The 23,456-nt window shown below is 39.7% G+C and overlaps 1 protein-coding gene across 1 annotated transcript in view; it reads left to right on the forward strand.

Moving 5' to 3' along the window:
• The window catches only part of LOC139129555 (protein capicua homolog), a 44,994-nt gene that overhangs the window by 14,209 nt on the left and 7,329 nt on the right, over positions 1 to 23,456 (forward strand). Inside the window, 5 exon segments of the mRNA XM_070695204.1 lie at positions 15,844 to 17,004; positions 18,117 to 18,269; positions 19,208 to 19,310; positions 21,519 to 21,621; positions 22,801 to 22,986. Of these exon segments, the coding sequence (XP_070551305.1) occupies positions 15,844 to 17,004; positions 18,117 to 18,269; positions 19,208 to 19,310; positions 21,519 to 21,621; positions 22,801 to 22,986 (1,706 nt within the window).

Here is a 23,456-nt window from a genome sequence, read left to right on the forward strand (position 1 = left end):
TTGTTAGCTGCCTGTTTCATATCTCCACAACTGAGTTGTCTCATTCTTCATGTTCCATACTTGACTTCACAATTCCAAAGGAATGCGATGGATGCACCTCACCGGATACTTGCACCAGATGCAAAGCATAGTCAACATGACAAACAAAGAAGCCTGCAACTCGACAACTCAAGACAAAACTTTTCAACCTACAAAAAAAACATTTCCGAAGCTGTCTCTTTGTTGTTATGAATTTGATACTGTGAAAGTCAAAATTGTTTTCGAAGATGAGTTTCAAGATGAAGTTCAGACACCGCAGCAGAGTGGCAGTTCAGACATATAGCACAATGAATCATATGTAATTTCATTGCCATTATTGATATGGTGACTGTACAAAAAAATGTAGCTGATATTAAGGAGGCGTGTACATAGCCCATACTGATGCAACTTACGTTCACTGACCGCCTTCTTGTACACTGATTGAAAAAAGCTCTGAATATGTGTGTGTGGTTTGAATGAGTGATATTATTATCATATTTCCATTGTTGATGCAGCATATGTTATTTGTCACTTTTCAAAGGGAAGGATTTTTCTGATTATGGAGGTCATAACGATCACGTCAGCAGACTGTGATACGGTGTCCATTCACTGTAGTCGTAACACCCAATATTTTTCCTGCGTGCTTCGGTGATTTTTGTCTGAAAACACCGACCAAGGCAGAGATGCAGTGTTCCTCCTTTCTGAGAAAAAGTCTTTTCAGTGATGTTTTGAAACTTTGACGACTGTGTCGGTGTGTGTTACTCATGTGTGTGTAGTTTCACCAGTAACGGCTCTGATATGTGTAGATGTACATGCATGTATGTACCGTTGATAAAAAAAAAAAATATTTTTTTGTTGAAACACGGTCACTCCTTGCACCATGATCCAAACTATAATATTTGAAGTTGTATGATTTGTGTTCCGTTTTGGCCCCTGGTCCCATGCTTTTTCGGTATAATTACATGTAAAATTAAGTTCAGCCTTACATAAAGACTGACATGATGAAGGTCATCTGAAACATGACCTTTCGTTCCTGGTAACTTTCCAAGTACATCCTGTCTTCCTGTTTTGTTGATGCGATGTAATCACTATCACAAATGCTATGTATCTATTGATGATGACAGTGAGTGGTGATATGTGTATCGTAAAATACTTTCTGTCCTTTCAATTTTTTTCCCCGTTTCTCAAGTCGTGTTTGTTCCCTTTTTTGGCGCACTGATTAATGAAAATATGCGCATAACAAACTAAACTGAGTCTCATTATTATTTTTATAGGAAGGGTGTTCAGTTGTTATCGCAAATAGCTCTATCTTATTGTTCTGCCATAAAAACCGTGTACATGTATTGGTGGTACTTGCCATATCAATGCCTGACATGCACTCATGGTTCAGATTGTGATTTTGGAAATTCCGCCATTCAAAAACCTGCAATCAACTTCCAACTATGAAATTCACTGAGTGATCAAGTTCAGACCATAGTGTCATAGTAAGATTTCCTCATAGTCAAACTTTCATTTTCATGGTCTGAGGTCAAATACAATGAGTTAAAAGTTATACAACTGCCATAAATTATGTACAAGAGTGTTTTAGGTGGCCATGAGCTCTCATATCGTTTGTTGAAAATTCCTGTTGAATTTACAGAAACCGTCTCGTGTACCATGATTTTGGAGTTGTATTCTCAGAAAAATGATATCTTCTGGATCGAAAGTGTGGTTCCTCCGCTAGTTTGACGTATTTGCGTGACCTTTTCTTGTTTTGTAAAAAATTTCACCCAGTCACCAGCGTACTATAAATCACAGTTGGGGAGGGACTGTGGGTAAATCTAAAGACGTGTCTCTGAAGTTCATGATTAAGGTCAACGCTGCATAATTTAGGAGGGTGTAAATTCATGTGGAATTACTGTGACAGATATATGCGCGAGCTGTCATTTCCTCATCATTCTTGAACATGGATAACGCTGGCATTGGTAAACAATGCTATTAGAATTTGGCCAAAAGACGATTGATTGGTTTCTAACAAGTGCAGATTAAGTGTTGAAAGGGACAATAAACATCCCATGAATATGAACAACACGGCGGCTTAAAGCAATCTGGGTCAAGTATAATGAGCTGTGAAGAGACTGAAAAATGTCCCTGTTTTTCAGTGTACGGACTTTCCAGGTATTTCTGCCGGAATGTGTTCTGTGCATGCAAATTACTAGGCGGGGCTAGTCACACCAAACCCCTCCTCTACGACAAACGATATGAAAGACACAGTTCTACTGCAAATTAAACATTTTCAGTCCTACAGACTCATCTTGATGATATCATGGAGATCAGCACCGTGTTGATCTGTATTCTTTCAGAAATTAATAAAACTGTTCTGATATATCAATATGGTCATGTTCAAAGTCAGTGAGTTAGGAAACACATAAGTTGATTGCATCGTAACTAAACATTGAAAATCGATTAATAAAAAAATACATGTATAGCAATGATTATTAGTCCCCACGGACACCGTCCGGGGGGACTTATAGGTTTGGTCATGTCCGTGCGTGTGTTCGTGCGTCCGTGTGTGCGTCCGTGCGTGCGTGCGTCCGTCCGTTCACGCAGATATCTCAGAGATGCCTGGAGCGATTTCATTCAAACTTGGTACAAGGATTACTTCGTATGTCATACAGATGCAGGGTTTTACATGACGCGCATTTCTGCGTCCTTTACGCATAAAACCGGACGCAGGACCCCTCAAAAACTAAACCACGCGTCCCTTGGGACGCAGCAATATCTGTTGCTGGTGTACACCTTGCGAAGCTGCTGAACACGTAAAACACATCCCAGTAAACCTTACCGACCCCGTACTTTAACCCTTAAAGTGCCGCGTCGGTTTATAAACCGACACGGCATTCTCGCTCTCAGCGCCACGTCGGTATATAAACCGACAGTGATTGCGTTCTATGCTTATGCCTAACTTAGCTATGCATTGCCGAACTCAGCCAGGAGGGTATTCCTGACCCTTTGAACCCAGTTTAGTACCATATAAGGACTAAAATAATGACATCATGCAGCCTAACAATCGAAAATTCCAGTAATTTATGCGAACTTTCTTCAAAAGAGGTCAGCGGTTTTCATGAATATTTAATCAGGTCTGCTGTTTCACCCGTACGCGGATACGGCCACAGTGCATTGAACGAAACACGTACGTACGTTTTGAAAGCTTTACCATGCCGTAGACACGGAAGACAACTATATTATGCCAAGCTACTGCCCTCTGGGTGATAGAAATGATAGATTTTACAGTTTTTTTGAGAATATTTTATGGAAAATGACGCGATTTGGTGACCAAATCGATCGCGATAGTGAACTTCGAACGTATCGGCGGCCAAGATGGCGGCACTGTGTGATGCCTAACTCTCGACATGGAACCCGAGGTTAAGGTTTTCGAAGTCCAAAACATGCAAGATTGAGAAATTTGTAAGGATTCGGTTAAATTGAAGTGTATTTTGTGAATTTTCAAGCGTTTGACTGCCAAAAAGCCCCTTTAAACTGTTGATATTTGACCTCCGGCCGTCCTGAAGCGAGACGGCCATAACAGTCGACCCGGTTTGTAAATGAAATGTAGTTGTTCTGAACTGTTGACATTGCGAGACATTTCCTACGTGTTACGCATTTTTTTAACTGAAATAAACCGGACATGAAACTTTTTTCTCGATACTTAGTGGTTTCTTTCCATTTTGTGGCGGATTTTGTGGCGTGCTTGTCAAAAAATGTGATCAAACTTGGCGAACGGATTGACTAGTATGTATGGTAGTACGAGTCCGTGACTCGATAAGCCACAGATAGTTACACACGCGTACGTGAATTAAACTAATGTAAGTTGGGTCAAACACCAAAATTAATCGATAAAAAGGTTAGTGAAATGTGTTTTTGTCTTCAACTCGTCATTATAGTTATACAGGCGGTTCAAACTATACAGAGTCAGTTGAATATGCCCTATAGTTGTGTGCATGTGTTGCACAATAGTTACCCCTCCATGTACAATATGGAACCTTGTTGTCTCTGTGTATGCAAATTAATACTAATTGAACACAGTGAAGACCATGGCATTGATAAACTATAAAACATTTTTGTGAAATAAATTGGGACCCCCATATTTTGATGTAGGACTCCATTTTCTAACACCAGGAGTCCCAGGGACTCTCAAAAGTTAAAAGTGATGTAAAACCCTGCAGATGCACGTCAATTTGTTTTGTGATACGATCCAATATGGCTGCCAGGCGGCCATTTTATTATGATTTTTTCATGTACAGAGCCGTAACTCAGGCATGTTTCAACCGATTTTATTCAAAGTTGGTACAAGGACATTGACCCATGTCATAGATATGCACGTCAATTTGTTTTGTGATACGATCCAATATGGCTGCCGTGAGGCCATTTTGTTACGATTTTTTTCATGTACAGAGCCATAACTCAGGCATATCTCAACTGATTTTATTCAAACTTGGTACAAGGACATTGACCTATGTCATACATATGCACGTCAATTTGTTTTGTGATACGATCCAATATGGCCGCCAGGCGGCCATTTTATTACGATTTTTTCATGTACAGAGCCATTACTCAGGCATGTTTCAACCGATTTTATTCAAAGTTGGTACAAGGACATTGACCAATGTCATAGATATGCACGTCAATTTGTTTTGTGATACGATCCAATATAGCCGCCGTGCGGCCATTTTGTTACGATTTTTTTCATGTACAGAGCCATAACTCAGGCATATCTCAACCGATTTTATTCAAGTTGGTACAAGGACATTGACCTATGTCATACATATGCACGTCAATTTGTTTTGTGATATGATCCAATATGGCCACCAAGCGGCCATTTCATTACGATTTTTTCATGTACAGAGCCATTATTCAGGCATGTTTCATCCGATTTTATTCAAATTTGGTACAAGGACATTGACCAATATCATAGCTATGCACATCAATTTGTTTTATGATACGATCCAAAATGGCCGCCGTGCGTCCATTTTGTCATGATTTTTTCATGTACAGGCCATAACTCTGGCATATCTCAACCGACTTTATTCAAAGTTGGTACAAGGACATTTACCTATGTCATACACATGCACATTGATTTGTTTTGTGATACGATCCAATATGGCTGCGGTGTGGCCATTTTGTTACGTTTTTTTCATGTCTGGAACCATAACTCAGACATGTATCAAGCAAATTTATTAAAAGTTGGTACAAGCTAGGAGATTGATTAATGTCATACATATGCACGTTAATTTGTTTTGTGATACAATCCAATATGGTCGCCGTGTGGCCATTTTATTACGATTTTTTTATGTCCTGAACGATAACTCAGACATGTATCCAGCGAATTTTTTCAAAAGTATTTTTATCACAGATTTAATGAAGAGGACTCTATCCTCTCTGAGGACCTGTAATCAAAGTACCCATTAACAAGTGGGGACTGTGTCATCAACGATGACTTGTTATGGAAAGAGAGGAGCTGGCTGCTTTGAAAGGTGTGGTTAGCAGTTCATACTCTTTCACCATTATGGTTCGGCCCAAATTGATTGTTGTAAATGGTGATTGTGGACCTGTCTACAGGCAAGTAGGGGTGTACAGGTTTTAAACTTGTTTTCCATCTACTTGCTACTCAATGGCCGTTATTTTTATCAGATATACCAGGAATTCTTTGACTACTTCTGACATGTAGCGTCATTTCGTATACATGCACCTCATTGTAGATTCCCTCTGAAAATGTCAAAAAGTGAGTGATTTATGTCAGTGCAGTGGATGAAATAAATATCAGGAAAAATTTGCAAGTTTTTTTCACTGTTTGTGAAACAGTTTGCTGTGCTGTGATTTCTGGAACCATGTTGAAATTAATACGCATTGAAATAATTCAAGAAAATGGCTGATTCATTCCCTTGAGTAAATTAATTTACACGTCAAATTAAACTTTCAAATAAATTTACTGGTACTGATTAATTCCGCCCTTTGAAAGTCAAAAGCCACCGGCTATTTATAATCTTCTTATAATTCATGACATATTTGTCTGGTCCCATACAGGTTTGGCGTCCGTTAGCCTCTAAGTTTTGCATTTTGTAATTAGAATACCAATAGTATATAGTACTGACATCCATTACATAATGATCTGGAACAACAAATATTATACTCATTGAGTGTCAAAGTCGATTTTTGTCACCTTTAAATACCCAACTCAATATTTTTCAGATTTTTGCCAAAATTTTGATAAAAACCTGTAGCCAACGAAATGTGATATCCATTTGGTCCAAAATTATCAAAAAATCACAGAAAAATTCATAAAAATTGTTAAAATGTTGCATTAAAATTTTGGTGGGGAAAAAAGCACTCAAAGGGTTAATACTAAATTAAAAAAAACAACAACAAACAAAACAACCTAGATTAATAAATTAATCATTTAGCTAGATGTGTTTGCCCTTTCTCTACGTTGAAAATGATTAGTTCTGATTGATTGAGAATAAAATTTGCACTATCTTGGTGAAGATGAAGCTTTAGGCAATGTCGTACCTGACCATGAAATTGAAAATGTCTAAACTGCATGATTGTTGCGTTGTATTCCGAGGTGTCGTTTCCTCTTTCTGACATTCAATCTTGAAAAATGAAGAATTTGGACTTAAATTATTAATCTCTGTAGGTGTAGCACCTCAGGTGAAAATTTCATGTCCACCCTTTGACTTCAATGGTTTAACCCAATCCTAATCCCCATTGCAGAGTTAGTTTGACCTTTGTATTGGAAAATAGGGGTGATATGAATGATTCAGCAGGTTTTGTCACTTGGTAGATTCATTGAAAACAAATCCTTTTACGTGAATATCAGTTCCCAACTCCACCCCTCACTAAAATACCAAACCAAAAAAAAAACCCCCAAAAAAACACAAAACAAAAAAACAGAAACTTTGAATACTTGAATATCTACATGTTTTATCGACAAAGTGCCTTAATACTATTATGATATCAATATGAAGAGAGAAGCATGTAGAAACTAGATATCAAGCAAAAAAAAAAAATGTTGCACAAACCCGAAGACTACTGGTACCTCACAGATATGTGGCATATCAACCATCATTCAACGCTCTTGCAGTGGACAACAAGAAACAGGGTTTTACATCACTTTTTACTTTTGAGAGTCCCTGGGACCCCTGGTGTTAGAAAATGGGAGTCCTACATCAAAATATGGGGGTCCCAATTTATTTCAAAATATTTTATTGTTTATCCATGCCATGGTCTTCACTGTGTTCAATTAGTGTTATAACACACGGCAAATGGTTGCACATTTCTTAAAATAATTCTTACATGAAAATTCTAGTTCATACTGCTCAGGGCCCTCATTGATCAATTCAAAGAACACTATTCATGATTAAAATGATCTCATAACTTTAATGACAAGTTCACAATGTTGTGAAATTTGAACAAGTATTCAAATTTGTCAATTGACAAGAAGGAAAGTAATTTCATACTCTGAAATGGCATTCACTAGCAAGTCCAGTAGGTTTGAGTTCACACTCTGCCAACAGCTCCTTCAGCAAATAACCTAGCAGTGTTCATGAGTCAAAATCATCTATGATGGGGCCAACCAGTTTGATGAACATTAGTCTATTAAGCCTTTGAGGATTGAGTCTACGGTATTTTTTGCCCTCTGTTTGATGGCATTTTGTACTGAAAAGCCCCTCTCACATGGGGCAGAGGACACTGGTATGACAAGAGCAATTTTAGCAAGAATGGCAAAATCAGGATACTCCTCTGTAAAATCAGTTGGCAACAGCTTGATATACATATCAAAATTCAGTGCGTCCCTATGAGATCTTGTGAAGTGTTTGTAAACAGAAAGTGTGCCCTAGCTCTATCAGCATCAATACCTGGTGTATTGTATATGATGATTCAACAGTTGATCAAGCTGGTTGACCCCATAGTCAGGTAGGTTGGCCAAATTTTCAGGATATCTGTGTGGGTTTAGAATTACATCAAAACATTCCAGAATATTCATCTCATCATTTTGAAATCTGCTATCTAAATACTGCAGCAGTTTGTTGATATAATTTCTCTCACAGTACAGAACCTCTGTCTGAGTGGCTGATTGTAAGTGATTCGAATGTTTTTGTATGTGTCTTTTGACCATTGCCAGGAACATCACCCAAATCATTAAAGACTTCTCTGACAGTGTGGAATCATTAGTCATTGTATTCAATGTGCCCTTAGTAGACTGAACACTTTATGGGATAGGTTGACAGAATCTTTGTGAAATGTAAAAGGCTCAAAATTCCAATCACAGTAAGGACATCAATCAATAAGGCGGTGAATAGCAGAAACAATGAGTTGGAGACAAATTTCAACAGCGATCAGCCTTTCCCCCTTTTTTGTCACTTGCAAGTGCCAAAGCAATTGGCTCAAAACTGATGAAAATCATCTTGACAGCTGATTCAACCGACAACCGGCGAACAGATGTAGGCTGAGTAATTTGTTTTGCCTTCCAATTCAACAGAGTTTGAATTTCTCTAAGTTTGTCATATCTCACACTAGAGTCATTAAAGTATTTATACAATGAATGGATTATATTATGATATTCTTTGCAATATTCAATATCTCTGCCTGCTTGAGAAGCAGCAAGATTCAATCGATGTGCAACACAATGCACTTGAACAAGGTTGGGATTTCTGGCTTTTAATTTTGCACCCAACCCGTACCCGTTCAAAAAACGGCCGCCCGGTCTGTTTCCTAGTCAATATATTTTGTCTACGGCCGCGTCACAGATTTCTTTCCAAGTCAAAAATTCAATCAAGGCGTTTTCGATCCCTGCAGTAGTGGCATCTGTATTTGCTGGTTACCGAGGAAAGAAACATTCGCCTCGCCATTCTGAATATATCGAACATATATGGCAAGTTTCTTATGAACGGTTATGTTCACAAGTCTCATCCAACATTATAGGCCGATGAAATCACTAAGACTTGCATGTATGCTATCAATCAGGGACTTCGATCACACGTTGAATACACTCTTCAAACTCCATAACTACTGTATCGGAGGACGTTTATAATATTCAATGTCTAAGCCGTTCAGATTCTGTAGATGCATGATGTCAGTGAATACATTGCATGGAAGGTCACGTTTAGCGATCAGATAAACAGTACGTAATTGTGCAGCGTACGCCTCGAGTTCGTTACTCTTACCCTGCAACTGCCGGTCCTCTGCAGATTTGCGAGCAGTAGTAAATTGTGACCTCACGCTTAGGATTTTAACACTTGTGAGATGACTTTTCGAGTCCTGATGACGAGTGAGAGTTGAATGTTGAAAATTAGAACAACCTTCCGTGAACGGGCATGTAACATTCGCTTTCAAACATACATCTCATTCCATGACGTTTCGCTCTTCAGAATATCGAAGCCATTTAAATCTATCGAGCCAACTTCTGTTGAATGTTCGTAATTTTGCTGACTTGGCCGGGGGACCTGATGTATCAGTATCGCATGCCGTAGCTGCTGTTTCGGCCTCGACCAAACCTGGCATCGTGCTGGTTGCTGCGCGCCGCCGAAAAACTTTCGCAGATCGGCTTGTTTTGGGTGTTTGATACGACCCGCCATGATGCATATACATGTGTTGATCGCCGCAAACAACAAATCGACCAATTAAGAATCATTTTACATTTTGAAAGTCACTTTTTACGGTAGTAAAATTTGTTTCCGCGGGTACCATTGGTCATCAAACAGTGGAGGCCAATGCACTACGGAGCATTCCATTAAAGTATGGGGTCGGTAAGGTTTACTGGGATGTGTTTTGCGTGTTCAGCAGCTCACAAAATATACACCAGCAACAGATATTTCTGCGTCCGAAGGGACGCGTAGTTCAGTTTTTGAGGGGTCCTGCGTCCGGTTTTATGCGTAAAGGACGCAGAAATGCGCGTCATGTAAAACCCTGAAGAAATCTCTAGTTAAAGAGTCAGCCGATGTAATATTGTTTATTGTGCACTGAGGAAAGGGATTGGAAGTAGTACATGTCACAGTCACACACTCATACACTTTTTATTGTCAGGTAGTCGTGATTGTAATCCAAAAGAATGAGTCATCACTAAATCAGGTATAGGGGCCGTAATGGGATCAACTGAGGTCAGTCATAAAAATGCCACTGACCGTTCGGAGTATAGTTGTGGATTTTTGAGCATTCAGTAAACGTGAGCCACATTATTTATAATAGATAGCCCAATGATTTCACTTTTCCGTGTCTTCCAAGGGTAATGGAAGTTGATTGTACGCCCATTTATTTGAGATCTAGCAACCAGAAGACTTACATGTAATTTCAATAATGCATTGGGAGGGGGGTCATACCTTTTCACCCGTTGTAGTGTTTTTCAAAACTCTGCAAATACTGACAGTTATTCAAAATCTAACAATTATGCAAACAAAAACTATTTGCCTTCAGCACAGCAAGTTTCACGGAAACCACAAAATTTCTCACAAAAAAAAGTTTCCACGGCAACATACACACGAATTCACTGTACAGGCAGTGCAATAATTCCCGCCACAAAATTATCAATTTCAGGAGAAATTCGATGTATTCGATTGTCTCATGACGGAAATCTTCAAACCGAGAACAGGAAACAGTAATGATTGGGGAAATTGTACATGAGTGTAATTTGTGGTAAGGACATTCCCACACTAGCATGATGATGTTCTTAACACAATTGAAACACCCCATGTGACGATATGAGGATGGAAAAAGGATGGAAAAAAATGAGGATGAGAGTGTGAAGTTAATGAGGTTTCAACGAGCTAGAATAGCATATTGTGTACAAGGGACGGCTCAGAATGCACACAGGTTCTGACATACACTTCACTCTCTGAGTTAGCTCCGGGGCAAAATAAAGACTCCGGTAGAAAACTTGGCATGTAGCAAGACTATACATTAAGCTTGCCCTCAAAGACTGATAAATCACGTATTCCATGTTTGTGATAGAATGCAATCATGGGATAGCTTTCAACACACATCCTGGGTTTGTGATCTCCCCAAGTCATGAATGGCCGAATTTAAATGTTGTTGCGTTTGGTAATTATCATTTGATGACTTTCCATTTCTGACTGGTAGTAAAACCCAATATTGATGCAAATGTCAGTCATTGGTTAATAATGAATAAAATCTCAATGTTTCTCTGAATTTTCAATCGGTGATAAATCACTGTGCAGTTGTTGTGGCAACAGTGAGGTTTGCCGATGTGTATAGCAGGTGTGAGTGTAACTGGAAATGGCTTCCCTGACGTGTGTGACCGCAGAAAATTCTGTGAATCCAATACACAGAAGGCAGAGATTCACTCTAATTTGACAGACTGTGTGTGCACACTCGATGTATTCGTCTTACATGTATGCCCAGGCAAAGTGTGCTGCACCTACGTGAATTATAATTTATACCCAGGTTCCCCGGTCATGTTACCGGGGTTCCACGTGGTAAATCAACACCATCATTATCAGAGAACATACAAAATGGTACCCAAAACCCTGATTTACCCATACCCTCAGCAAAACAGCAGAAAACACTGCCCTGGTGCTGACTGAGACTTCACCTGTCAGGGGGTGTCACAACAAGGCCAAGTGCTGTATCAGTCTACTTCACACAGTGCTGTGATTGTAGTCACCCCCCTGTGCTCAGGGCAGGCTTCACTTATTTTTCAGCTATGGATTCAAGTTTATGACTGTTGAATGACTCTGCTGCTACCCTAGATGACCTCGCTCGGAGTTGATTAGCGGTGTCTGGAGGTCCCCCTGTCTCTCTCTGTCACTGATTTATCTACCTAGCTACCAGGACAGATCTCAGTGATCCAAGCATCAGCATCATGCATTTGTATATTTGCAATACTTCGTTCCGATCTACCGTTCATCACAATACATGCGTGCCTTTCGCAGCACGATATAACAGCATCCACTGGTCATGTTTGTTGATCAACATTATCCATACCATAACATATGCATGAATATACATGTATGATACAAGTGTACTTTATGTAATTGTCACAGTGTCATTACAAGTGTACCTGAAATTCATACAAAGACTATTCTGCCAGTCTGTCCATTATCAGGGAGACACTTCCAGTATACATGTATATCCTGGAAGATGTAAATGCAGGCAAACTGCTCCTTTCCACTCCCCCCCCCCCCCACCCCACTCACACCACTACCATTACCATCACCATCATGAGGGTAGTACAGTGGTCCACCTCGCTGTATTGGCAACTTTATGATCGTCTTTGATGCGCTCACCACGTGCAGTGTTACCCGCATGGCTGTGTACAGAGGTCCCACAGTGCCATTTCAAATCCAGTAGGACTGGACCAAAGTTTTGTAATGAAAGGGTCACGCACTCATCATTGACTGCACAGAGGTGAGAGTTCATGTCAGGGTAGGTGATACCATGATTTGCTGTCATGACATTTGCATTTGTCATGAAATGGATGGCAGACACCCCTTCCATCCACAAACTTTTGTCCAATCCTTTTAGAAGTTTCCAGTACAGTTGATGGACCAATCGAGTTAGTTCAGAATTGGGTTGGGGGTGGAGGTTGGGGGTGAAAATGGACAGGTACCAGTGTATAGATCCACGCTATTTAAATAAGCATCATTGGCACGATGCACTCATTGAGAAGTCAAATGCATGCAGAGCCCATGTTATTTCCAGTAGCTGAGATCTGGGGTTGTGTTGTCATAACCTTGGGACACAGAACAGTGCAGCAAAAAAACGCACAATATTATATGCAGGCTTCACTCAGGGCAAGAACGTTTAGTTTTACTTTGTCGCGTTCGAAATTTGATGGTTGTGCATAATTTGTTGAGCACAATTCCTCATAGAATCTCTGCTTCTTCTAAGTTCTATGCACCGATGGTTGATTTTGTTGATGTCCTTTATTATATAGTGATAATAAATTTTGATAATGTTTTCATAATTTTTTGTTGTATTTGCAGTGACAGGGGGGCGTCTTCTCATTCTGTACTTTTGTAGTATGTTGACATAAAAGGAATTAGCTGTGGCAACACAAAAAATTGTGCTCTTTGTGTGATTTGTTGTTGTTTATAAATTCTGAGCAAATTGCAGTCCGAACTAAAATTCAGTTTTCGACAATAAGATTGGGCACTAATACGATGTACACACATAAAGGCTGTATGGACAAATTGAAGGCATAAAACGGAAATTCTAGAAAACTGGCGCAAGAAAAGCTACAGCTGTACTAGTACACACCAAAGCCTCCAAATGCCCATGTCACGAGATCTTTAATTCTGTTATTAGCCCCCAGGGAGATGAGCTTTACTTGACTCTTACTCCATGTCTCCCTTGAAAATTAGCCTGTGCCATACATCAGACGACTGTGACTCCCAGATGGATGAATTAGAAATCCAAGATGGTATTCCTTCTGCCCTGTTTTGTCATCTCAGATTTCTCGGATAAATCCATGAAAACCGTCACTCGCCTCAAGAGGCTTAGCTTGATAAACACATGCTGTGGTAATAAAATATGGAAAATTGGAATGAAAATGGCAAGATTTCAACGGCAGTAGCTTTAACTTTTGATGAATCTTTTACCTATTTTTGTTTTTAGTGTATGTCAAGATCAAGTGCCCGTTCTACCCTCCCAAGCATGTTAAAATATCAACTATTTGGCTTGTCTCTACAGAATGTATGCATCTGAAATGCACTGTTATTGTTTCCATTTGACTCCCAGTCCAGACCAGAATTCATTTGTCAACAATAACAATGCAGTCTACACATGTGTAGGCTAAGTTGACAAGCTGAATTCTGTGTATCTCAACATGCTATGGGGAGTAGAACAAGAAACTGGAGTTGACATATGATACAAATACGGTGAAAAAAATCATCAAATGTGTTACATGTGTCACAGGCCCTTTAGGAATTAGGGATCAAATGTAGCCATAGTAACAGTATATTTCATCATTGTCCTAGGGGGCAAGTTTCTCATGTAAGACACCCTAAGACAATGTGAACATTCAGGTATCTGGTCAACCATTCTACAGGTGGCCTAGGGGAGCATGTTTGCTATTTAGGACACCCTAAGATGATGTGATTACTGACATCAAGGTATTAGGTCCAACATTCTTTAGTGGCCTAAGGGAGCATGTTTCTTATTTAAGACACCCTATGTCATATACCGGTAGATCACCACTGTAAAATATTTAAATAGGCCAAAATAATTGATACTAGTACAATTCAATGGAGTGTACAGCATTGTTGCTGGATAGCCAGTGACATGGTTACCAATTCTGAGTCTGATTCGAGAAGACTTGGAGAAATGTGGTTTGACCTCTGAATGAACCTTCCACAGACATGCCCTCTGTGTGAACCATTCACTTAGTGTATCACTAGTAGTGGCGGTAGCAATATAGCGTAATGCTGGCATGTGCCAAAGAAACAGGATCATTCAGACTCACAGACTCTACTTTCCCAATCACAGTCAGAAATACAAAACCACATCAAACCAAACAATAATTGCCCTTAAAACAGAATGCTCTAAATCTTCTCTCCTGCTGAAAAGTTTGTGCCTTTCACCAGTTTGCTGTGGACTCATTGAAGCCTAAAAAGTGAGCATTGCTTGCCGAGGAAATCGTGAGAAGATGACTTTGTGTAAATTCTCTATATTTTGCTATTTTTAGAGGGGCATGTACATAAGTGTAGGGCTTCACTATGAGTAATAAGTTGGATAAAATCCAATGTCAGAGATTGTGTGTCTGTAACCGTGTTCCTCAAGTGGCAATGCAGAACATGCCTCAGGTGATTCCAGGGGTAACTTTGTTTTCAAATTGGTATAATTCTATCAAAACATTACTGGGCCAGTAACTCTAAAAGTATGTTGATAGCTCCAATATTTTAACTTGTCAACACAGTGTCTACCCGGTATGTGTATTTAAAATGCAAGTTGTTCCAGAACTCACTTGTCAACAATATAGAGGCAGTCTGTTTATGTACAGGCTAAGTTGACAGGCTGAATACTGTGTATCCAAATATGTTTTAGGGAGTAGATCAAACTATTATGGTGACGCTAGAAATAAAAATAGTGGAAAAACAACCATCAATACTTAGAGTTACTGGCTCTTGAACATCATTATATGGCATTTTCTGTCCTTGCTGAATAGCTGTCTATCAAAAAGAATACAATCACCATGATTTCAGAAGTATCTTGGTCTGGGGGTAGCTGGTTTTGGCCAAGCATTAGAAATTTACATGTATCATAAATTTCGGGTCATGATTTCATATAATTATAAAGCAATAGAAAAATTCTGAAAAAAGACAACAGTTTCAACTTTGATGTTTTTGTCACTGATAATTTTGTTCCAGAAAACAAATAAATTTTATGCATCTTTTCGTTTACATGTGTGTTGAAATACTGCACCAATTATCTGCACAGCTAATGAAATGCTCGGCTACACTTTGCTACGACAAATGAATTCTACTCTCGGTGAAAATTGAGTTGTCAGCAATCAATAACACCGAACACTGTATATGTACCGTACTACGATTTGCATGCAAGCTGCATGGAAAAGTGGAAACCAGACATTCTGACGCGAGTGGGATAAGAAACTCTATTTCACAAACAAACCAAACATACCTGAAAATGGATCACAACTTAAAGCTTAACAATCTTATTATCTCCAAAATATCATCAGTAAAATTCTAACCATGTTGATTTTGTCCTGAAATTTACTGTTGTCAATTATTCGATACATGCTGTCTTTTCTGTTAGCTGTTTTTGTCTTGCAAGATGATTACTTTACTAATTGTTCTCTTTCTCTGTTTTGAACAGATTCACGGCCACTGATCGATGCGTCCAAGTTTGACATGGACGAAACAGAGGCTGCCAACATGCTGGTGTCCCTCGGCAACTCACGATCGGGCACGCCATGCTTCTCGCCCGTGCCAACGCCTGGAGGGCCCATGTCACCGCGGTCGCTCTCCCAGTCGCCATCGCCACATTTCACCTTCAAAGGACACAACACCTTCAGTCCAATTTCTATGTACCCACACTCACAACAGAGAGTGCCCATCGGCACGCCAACGCGAAGGTGGAGCACCAGCACTCCGAAATCCGGTCGTTCTTCGACCGAAATGATTTCACCCAATAGTCAGCGCTACAGCTCTGGAACTGGAACCACGCCAACTTTTCAAACTAACCTGAGTTTTGCTTCTCCCATCAGTCCAACGAAGCTCACAAATAAAATGGAAAGCGTCAAAAACATGCCCCGCCCGGACTTGAATAAGAGTAGCGATGGCAATGACTCGGGGGTGGATATGCACAGTCAGACAAGAAGTCCGACACCAGCACTGACCATATCGCCGACATATTCACGACAGCAGGTGATTTCGCCTCCGAATATCATATCGCCAACCGTAGCTGCCAGACAACAGCAACAGGCTTGGCAAGCATCGTCAAACATGCAGCAAGTCACGGTGTCGGAGAGGACCGTCCGCGTCTCGCAGGCGCAGGATCAGAGGTTACAGTCAGGCTTTGTTCCGCCACTGGTGGCGCCCTCACAAAAGATTCCGCAGGAACCGCATACAAGCCCAATGGAAAGGAACCACACCCCTGTGAGAAACCACAAAGTTGTGGAGACACAACAACCAAAAGAAAACGCACAGAAAAACATTTTACGCTCCACTTTACAGTATGCTCAGTCGGTGGACGGCCACCAGGAACTAAACAGCACACAGGAGAAAAAGGTGTCCACCATGGACTCACAGACTCAGACCCCCCAGGAGAGTGAACATCCGCAGGAACAGATCAGTCTAGCCAATCAGATCGTAGGACAGCCACAGCAGAGCAACCAGCAAATGCCAAGCCAGGGGGGCCAGGGCCAGCAGTCAACACAGCCGAGCCACCCAACACCATCTGCGTTGCTCCCTGTGATAAACACAGAGAAGCCTGACACTGCAGGACAGAAACAAGAGAATGGCAAACCAGGTTCAGGTAATGAATGCTACTCACCCCTCATAATGGTCTCTTCTCCTGGGTTACGCCATGGTTGGGGCTGATGCACTTTCTTTAAAATGGGGGTAAAAGGATGGGATGTCATCAGCTGCAAGAACTCTGCTATCTGAGAATGTTCAAAACTTATCCAACAGATGGTGTTTTGTCAAAGATAGGTGGCAATGTAAGTGCGGCAATTCAAAGATGTACAGTATCCTCCATGGATCAGAAAATCTTGAACATATTCACCCTATGTGTGATAGAAAAATGTTCCACTAATACTTTGAACACACTACAAACTTTCACTCACACAGAAATCTCTGTTTTGAATCTAGTATCAGGCTTTTGGAGTTGCAGTTCTCAGCCAGATACATGTATCAGGCAACTGACTTACTCCTTAAGGATTTAGGCATGCTATTTTAAAGTTCTTTACAACTTTCACCCCCCCAATGGTTCAGCCAATAGCCATTGTTATAAATGGTGATTATGAGCCTTTTTAGATGCAAGGCGTAAGTTCCTATGTGAATTAGTTTGTGGTGTGTTCCAGATATTGTTTCTGAAAGATATTAAAATAACACGCTGTGCTTGTTCCAGTGGTCATCAATATCTGCTTCAGTCGGCAGGGTGTCATACCGCATACAGCCTATCGTGAAATAAACCTGAAAAGGATGTCAAAAAAATTGGCAGTTTTGTTTCTGTGGACATACAAGTAGACATAGTACATAGCTTGTCAGTTGCTTTATTGAGATAGTATATTTGAATGTCCCTTCTGTACTACCTTGGTGCAGACATTAAAATCATTCAACCTTCCAATATTTTTGATTCTCGCTCGGAGAGGTTAGGTCATTGGAGTTTGATATGTTTACACCCATTTAAGAGTTCACCAATCCAATAACACCATAGCAAACAGTAGGGCTGAACCAAATCCTGGATAAACAGGGGTTAGTGGTCTGTGAGTGAAGATGCCACTTCAACCTGTCTATACTTCATTCTTAAGACAATTTTTAGAAACAGATTCATGACAGTGATTGAGACATATAGAAGCTGAGATCACGCTTCATAATCTGTTTTAATGATAACACTTTCTAATGACCATGACTTTGTATACACAGTTTGGAACCAGACGTCCACCAACGCGTTGGCGGTATTCCCCTGGCACAGCCTGGTACCCATCCTGACACCTGGCCAGCCACCAGCCAATCACATACCATTTACAGTGCAGCAGCCACCTGTCAGTCAGCAAGCTCTGACCAATCAGAATCAAGGTACGTGTTGTAAGGGTAATGTATGTTTCAGAAAGCATGATTTCCAATGTTACACCATAAAGCTGAGCAATCAACTGGTTCCTACCGACCAGACACTGTGTTTCATGATGGAATCTTTGCATGAACATGAAAGGCTGTTTTAAACAGTCATTTTACAGCAATGTATCGGTGTAGCATAACCATCTTGCATAAATATGAAGGAAACTCTGTCTTTGAAAAATATTTCTTTTGAATGTTTGTCATAATAGAGGAAAATGCTGTACCCATAACGTGCTAGATATTTAGAAAAGTCCCAAGATATTGAAAGTAGCCAAGAAAAATTACGGCTCTAATTAAAGTTAATATAATTATCAAGGCGGCAGTAGCTAATTTTCGGAGTGATTTTCACTCTGAGTAAAATGCAAGTTAACCCTTTGAGCACTGTATTTTCTTCCAAAAAATATCAGGGCAACATTTTACCAACTTTTATGAATATTTCTGTAATTTTTTCAATGATTTTGGACTTAATGGACATAAATTTTCAAAGGCTATACTCATTGACAAAAAATTTGGAAAACATCAGAAAAAACTTGTCTAGATCTGAAAGAAATTGTTGGCATTATATTGTATAAAGGCGACAAAAAATGACTTAAGCACTCAAAGAGGTTATACCGGAGATGTATGTGAGTTTGTTGATAGACTTTGGAGTACTAAGAGAAACCAATTTCATTGTCATAGTTGATAAGTTTTTGAGACTATTTTACATCGTTTAAATAAAGCAAAAATGGCAAGGTTCAACTCAAAGGCTTTACTTTCAACCCAGACTCTAACCTTTCGTTTCAGTGTAATGTGACAATCTGTAGTAAATTATAGATATTGCTTCATGACAAATCATGACTGATTTATCAGAAAATCTTCACTCATTTATTCATTATTACTTTTTTTCCTTTTCACCACAGAGGAGTCTGTTGCCAGCATCCAGGCTGCCATCCAGCCTCCATCATCGCTGATGGACAGACACTACAGAGCCAGTGAAAGTGACATTGACCTGGATAAGGAACCGTACGTGTTATTTTGATTAAGACCCAATAACTTTCAACTCCTGATGTGTTCCCTGTGTCTTTGTTCTTCTTGTGAAATACGGTTTCTTGTTCTACTCCTCAAATCATCTTGAAATATCAGGTGTTCAACTTTAAAACAACATGGCCTTAATTGTACTTGTGTAATCTCTGATGACATTTCAGATTGCTTAGAGTAGTATGCGCCTCGAAAGTGAAAGACTTAAACTTTTGCTCAAACTTTCCTCAATGAAACATTCGACCATTCTCTTACTGAATCAAGAAGAAAACCAGGGGTCACCGTGCAAAATTTAGTACCAGAGAGACAAATTACCCATGATTTCCCCGATATCTAAAATTCAAAATGGCTGCCATCCATGTTTTAACTCAATGGGGAAAAATATAATTTTTGATTTTCGAAAAACTGACACGGTGAAAACTTTTCTAACACCAAAAGCTGTAAAATGAGGCTCCACAGGTGGTAGATCAGAAGAGAAATGATAAAATTTGAAAGCCCAAATATCTGTCCCTGAGGCATGTTGTCTACCTTAACCCAAGCCGTGCTACGTGACAGCCTGGCTGTCTCAGTCAGCCATCCTTGCTGGGAAGAGCTCTGTAGTAAACAAGAGGCTTTGAGAGAGTCTAGAAAACTCCCTGAAAAAATTATCAAATAATACAGTTCTGTTGATTTTCATACATTCATTTCAATCCCCAAAAGATGCAAGATTTATTGATGTCACTCCCTTGGGAAATGTTAAAGGTTTTTCCGCATATTCGCTTTCCATGGAAAATTGCAATGTTTAGAGCAACCGCTCAGACATTGTAGGAAGGGATTACACTGTAAAGGGTTACTTTTCTTTTACCCCTGGAGGCAGGAAATGTGTCAGACGGTTTATGAATGAATGATTGTCTTGGCCCCTCTGACTTTTCTTTTGGTGCTATCCAAGTTGTGCTATCCTGCTTTAGTCATTTTGGGTCATACCACTATGAACTAGGGGGAATTTTTGTTCAGATCTATGACTCTTACTAAAGCTCCTGACATAGGAATTGTCTATTTTCCATGTTTGTACATGTTCAACCCCTGTGCCAATGTTCAGATGGAAGTGCCCTGCTCTGCTCATGCTGGGTCATACCACTTTCTTCAAGGGGGAGATAGAGAGGGATGTTCAGATTTTTGGCTTTCTTCCAAAGCTGCACCCAGGGAAAATAGTCAATTATGCATGTTTTCAAGATTCACCCAGAGAACTTACTGTCTGTGAAACAAGGCTAGACGTACTTCGTGTCAGATCATACCATTATACAAAAGGGGTGGACAAGAGATTCCTTCAGGATTATGATTGTCATCAGCTCTTTATATTGTGAAGGTTTGAGACCTAGACATTGTTTATAGGTAACAGGTAAGCTATTGGATCAAAATGACCAGGGTTTAGTGTTTCTAATCACCTCCATTCTGCCAGATTAAAGAACAAAGACATCTACCATTGTAAATAAAACTTGAAATCAGTACAAAAATTAAATGGCCACAAAAAATGAAACATAACTTAAAGTGATGGCTGAATGAGTTTCTTGATAATAGAGTACACCTCAGACATTTCAGAGGGTACACACAACATGTTGCTCCATCAGGACCAAGCCTTCAGTCCAGTCCCGTTCATTTTCAATGTCTTGGTCCGATCTATAAGACGGTAGTTGTTTTGGGGTAAGGCGATAGACTAGGTACATGTATATAATATACTGGTATGTACAAGTACCCTGAATATCATTAGAGACTCTGTACCTTTGCTTTGCTGTCATACTTTATCGTCTCAGTTGCCATGACAGTGTCAGACAACTCACCCGACTTCATCCTATATAAGCAAACTATGAAGTACCAGTGTAGAAAATTTGTGTAAAATTACGACCAAATTTCCAAGCAGGTAACTTTGTAAAATTGCCCTCGCTCCTGAGCAGCATGGCGCCTGCACCGATAATTATGTCTCCCATAATGTATACCCAGTGTACATCACCTCTGGTTTCAACAAAAATACGTTTTGAAATTATTTCTACCCGCCCATCTTGCAGGTAGCTGTGAAATTTTAGCCAAAACTTTCCCTGCCCTTGGTGAGCTTTCATTCACATGATACATGTACAACATAGCAACAGACAAAAGTGGTGTGTAGGGAGTATGGTGTGGTGGACATATTTACATGTAAGCATTGCTGTCTTGTTTCAGGTTTACCATGGTACCAGTGAGTCCATCCGGCGGTAAAAGACGAACACAGTCACTCAGTGCATTGCCCAAAGACTCTGACAAAGAACCAAAGAGTCCTAGAAAGGTAGGATTGTCGTTTTATTCTTCCAATGCGTAAATTTTCACTGTTTTGATTTGTTTATTGTTTCTAATGCGGCAAACAGATAATCCTATCAGTGAAAAGAGTAAATAAATCATTAAATAAATAAATAAATAAATAAATAAATACAGAAATTAACAATTATATAAATATAAATAAATAAATAACAAATAAATAGACAAACAAACAAATAAATAAATAATGCATTACATATAATAGAAGATATTTAAACTTTGTAGTGTTGAAAACATGCTGAAATATTTTCGAGAAATTTAATACAAATCGTGATCAATACTTCCATATAGTTCAAAACTATGATTTATTAAAAAAACCCAAACCTAGTCATTTTGATATCTGGCCGTGTGATACGTTGCTGACAGTAGAGCACAGATTGATAGCATGTAGACGCACTTGTACTAGAATTGGCCTTAAAGCAGATGATGTGTTTCCAGACATCACTGTCTGATCAAGAATCATCTGATTGCATTGAGTAGAATTTTGACATGGTTGAGGGTAACTCTTTGTCATTCACACCGTTGTCCCACGTCAACCTGTCCACTTCAAAAGTACATACATGAAATAGCTTGAGTAGAGTCAATGTGACCAATAAGACCGGGTGGCTCACTCTGTGTCTCAGTGCAAAGAGGGAAGTATTTTTACTCTGTTTGATAGCAAGAAAAATGAGGCTAGGAAAACCCTGTGATAGAGGGAATTTCCATAGAAGTTCTGTAAAATTGTATAGAAATGCTACAGAAATCTATAGTTTGTCTTATGCAACCATACTACGGGGAAGAACTTGAAAAGAAAGCTGCCAATCATGAAATTAAAGTATTGTATTTTTGAGACACCATCAGGAACAGTCGACGGCCTCTTACCATTGGGTGTTATTGGGTGTCTTTTTAGTCAATGAAGAGTTTTTTTTACTTTTCATACACCTATTTGAAATATGTCTTTTGGACTTTCAAATATGCACAGAGGCCTATCCTGCAATATTAATGCCTAAATTCAAGCCGACCCTGCATCATGTCATGGTCAACTTGTCAAAATAGCCATGAAAAAAATACTTTTCACTGCAGTTTGGTTCTGTACATCTCATTCCATCAAGTAACCATAATTTCTAGGAATGTGAATTTATTCTGTGTTCTTGTCTTCAATCCATTGCAGACCAAAGACAAGGATCACATCCGGCGTCCGATGAACGCCTTCATGATTTTCAGCAAGCGACACCGAGCGCTGGTCCACCAGAGACATCCAAACCAAGACAACAGAACAGTCAGCAAGATACTAGGGGAGTGGTGGTACGCGCTGGGTCCAAAGGAGAAACAGAAATACCATGATCTGGCATTTCAGGTGAGTGAGAGAGACTTTCCTGGCAAATGGTAAATGAATCTCTCATCGCTCTAGAGCAGTAAACCTTTTATTGACCCTTTGAGTGCTGTATTTTTTCTCACCAAAATTTTAATGCAACATTTTACCAATTTTTGTGAACTTTTCTGTAATATTTGTGATAATTTTGGACCAATGAACTCCACATTTCATTAGCCACAGTTTTTAGTCCCCACGGACACCGTCCGGGGGGACTTATAGGTTTGGTCGTGTCCGTGCGTGTGTGCGTCCGTGCGTGCGTGCGTGCGTGCGTGCGTCCGTCCGTTCACGCAGATATCTCAGAGATGCAAGGAGCGATTTCATTCAAACTTGGTACAAGAATTACTTCATATGTCATACAGATGCACGTCAATTTGTTTTGTGATACGATCCAATATGGCCGCCAGGCAGCCATTTTATTACGATTTTTTCATGTACAGAGCCATAACTCAGAC

The sequence above is a fragment of the Ptychodera flava genome, chromosome 3 (assembly GCF_041260155.1).
Source record: "Ptychodera flava strain L36383 chromosome 3, AS_Pfla_20210202, whole genome shotgun sequence".
NCBI classification, from domain to species: Eukaryota; Metazoa; Hemichordata; class Enteropneusta; family Ptychoderidae; genus Ptychodera; species Ptychodera flava.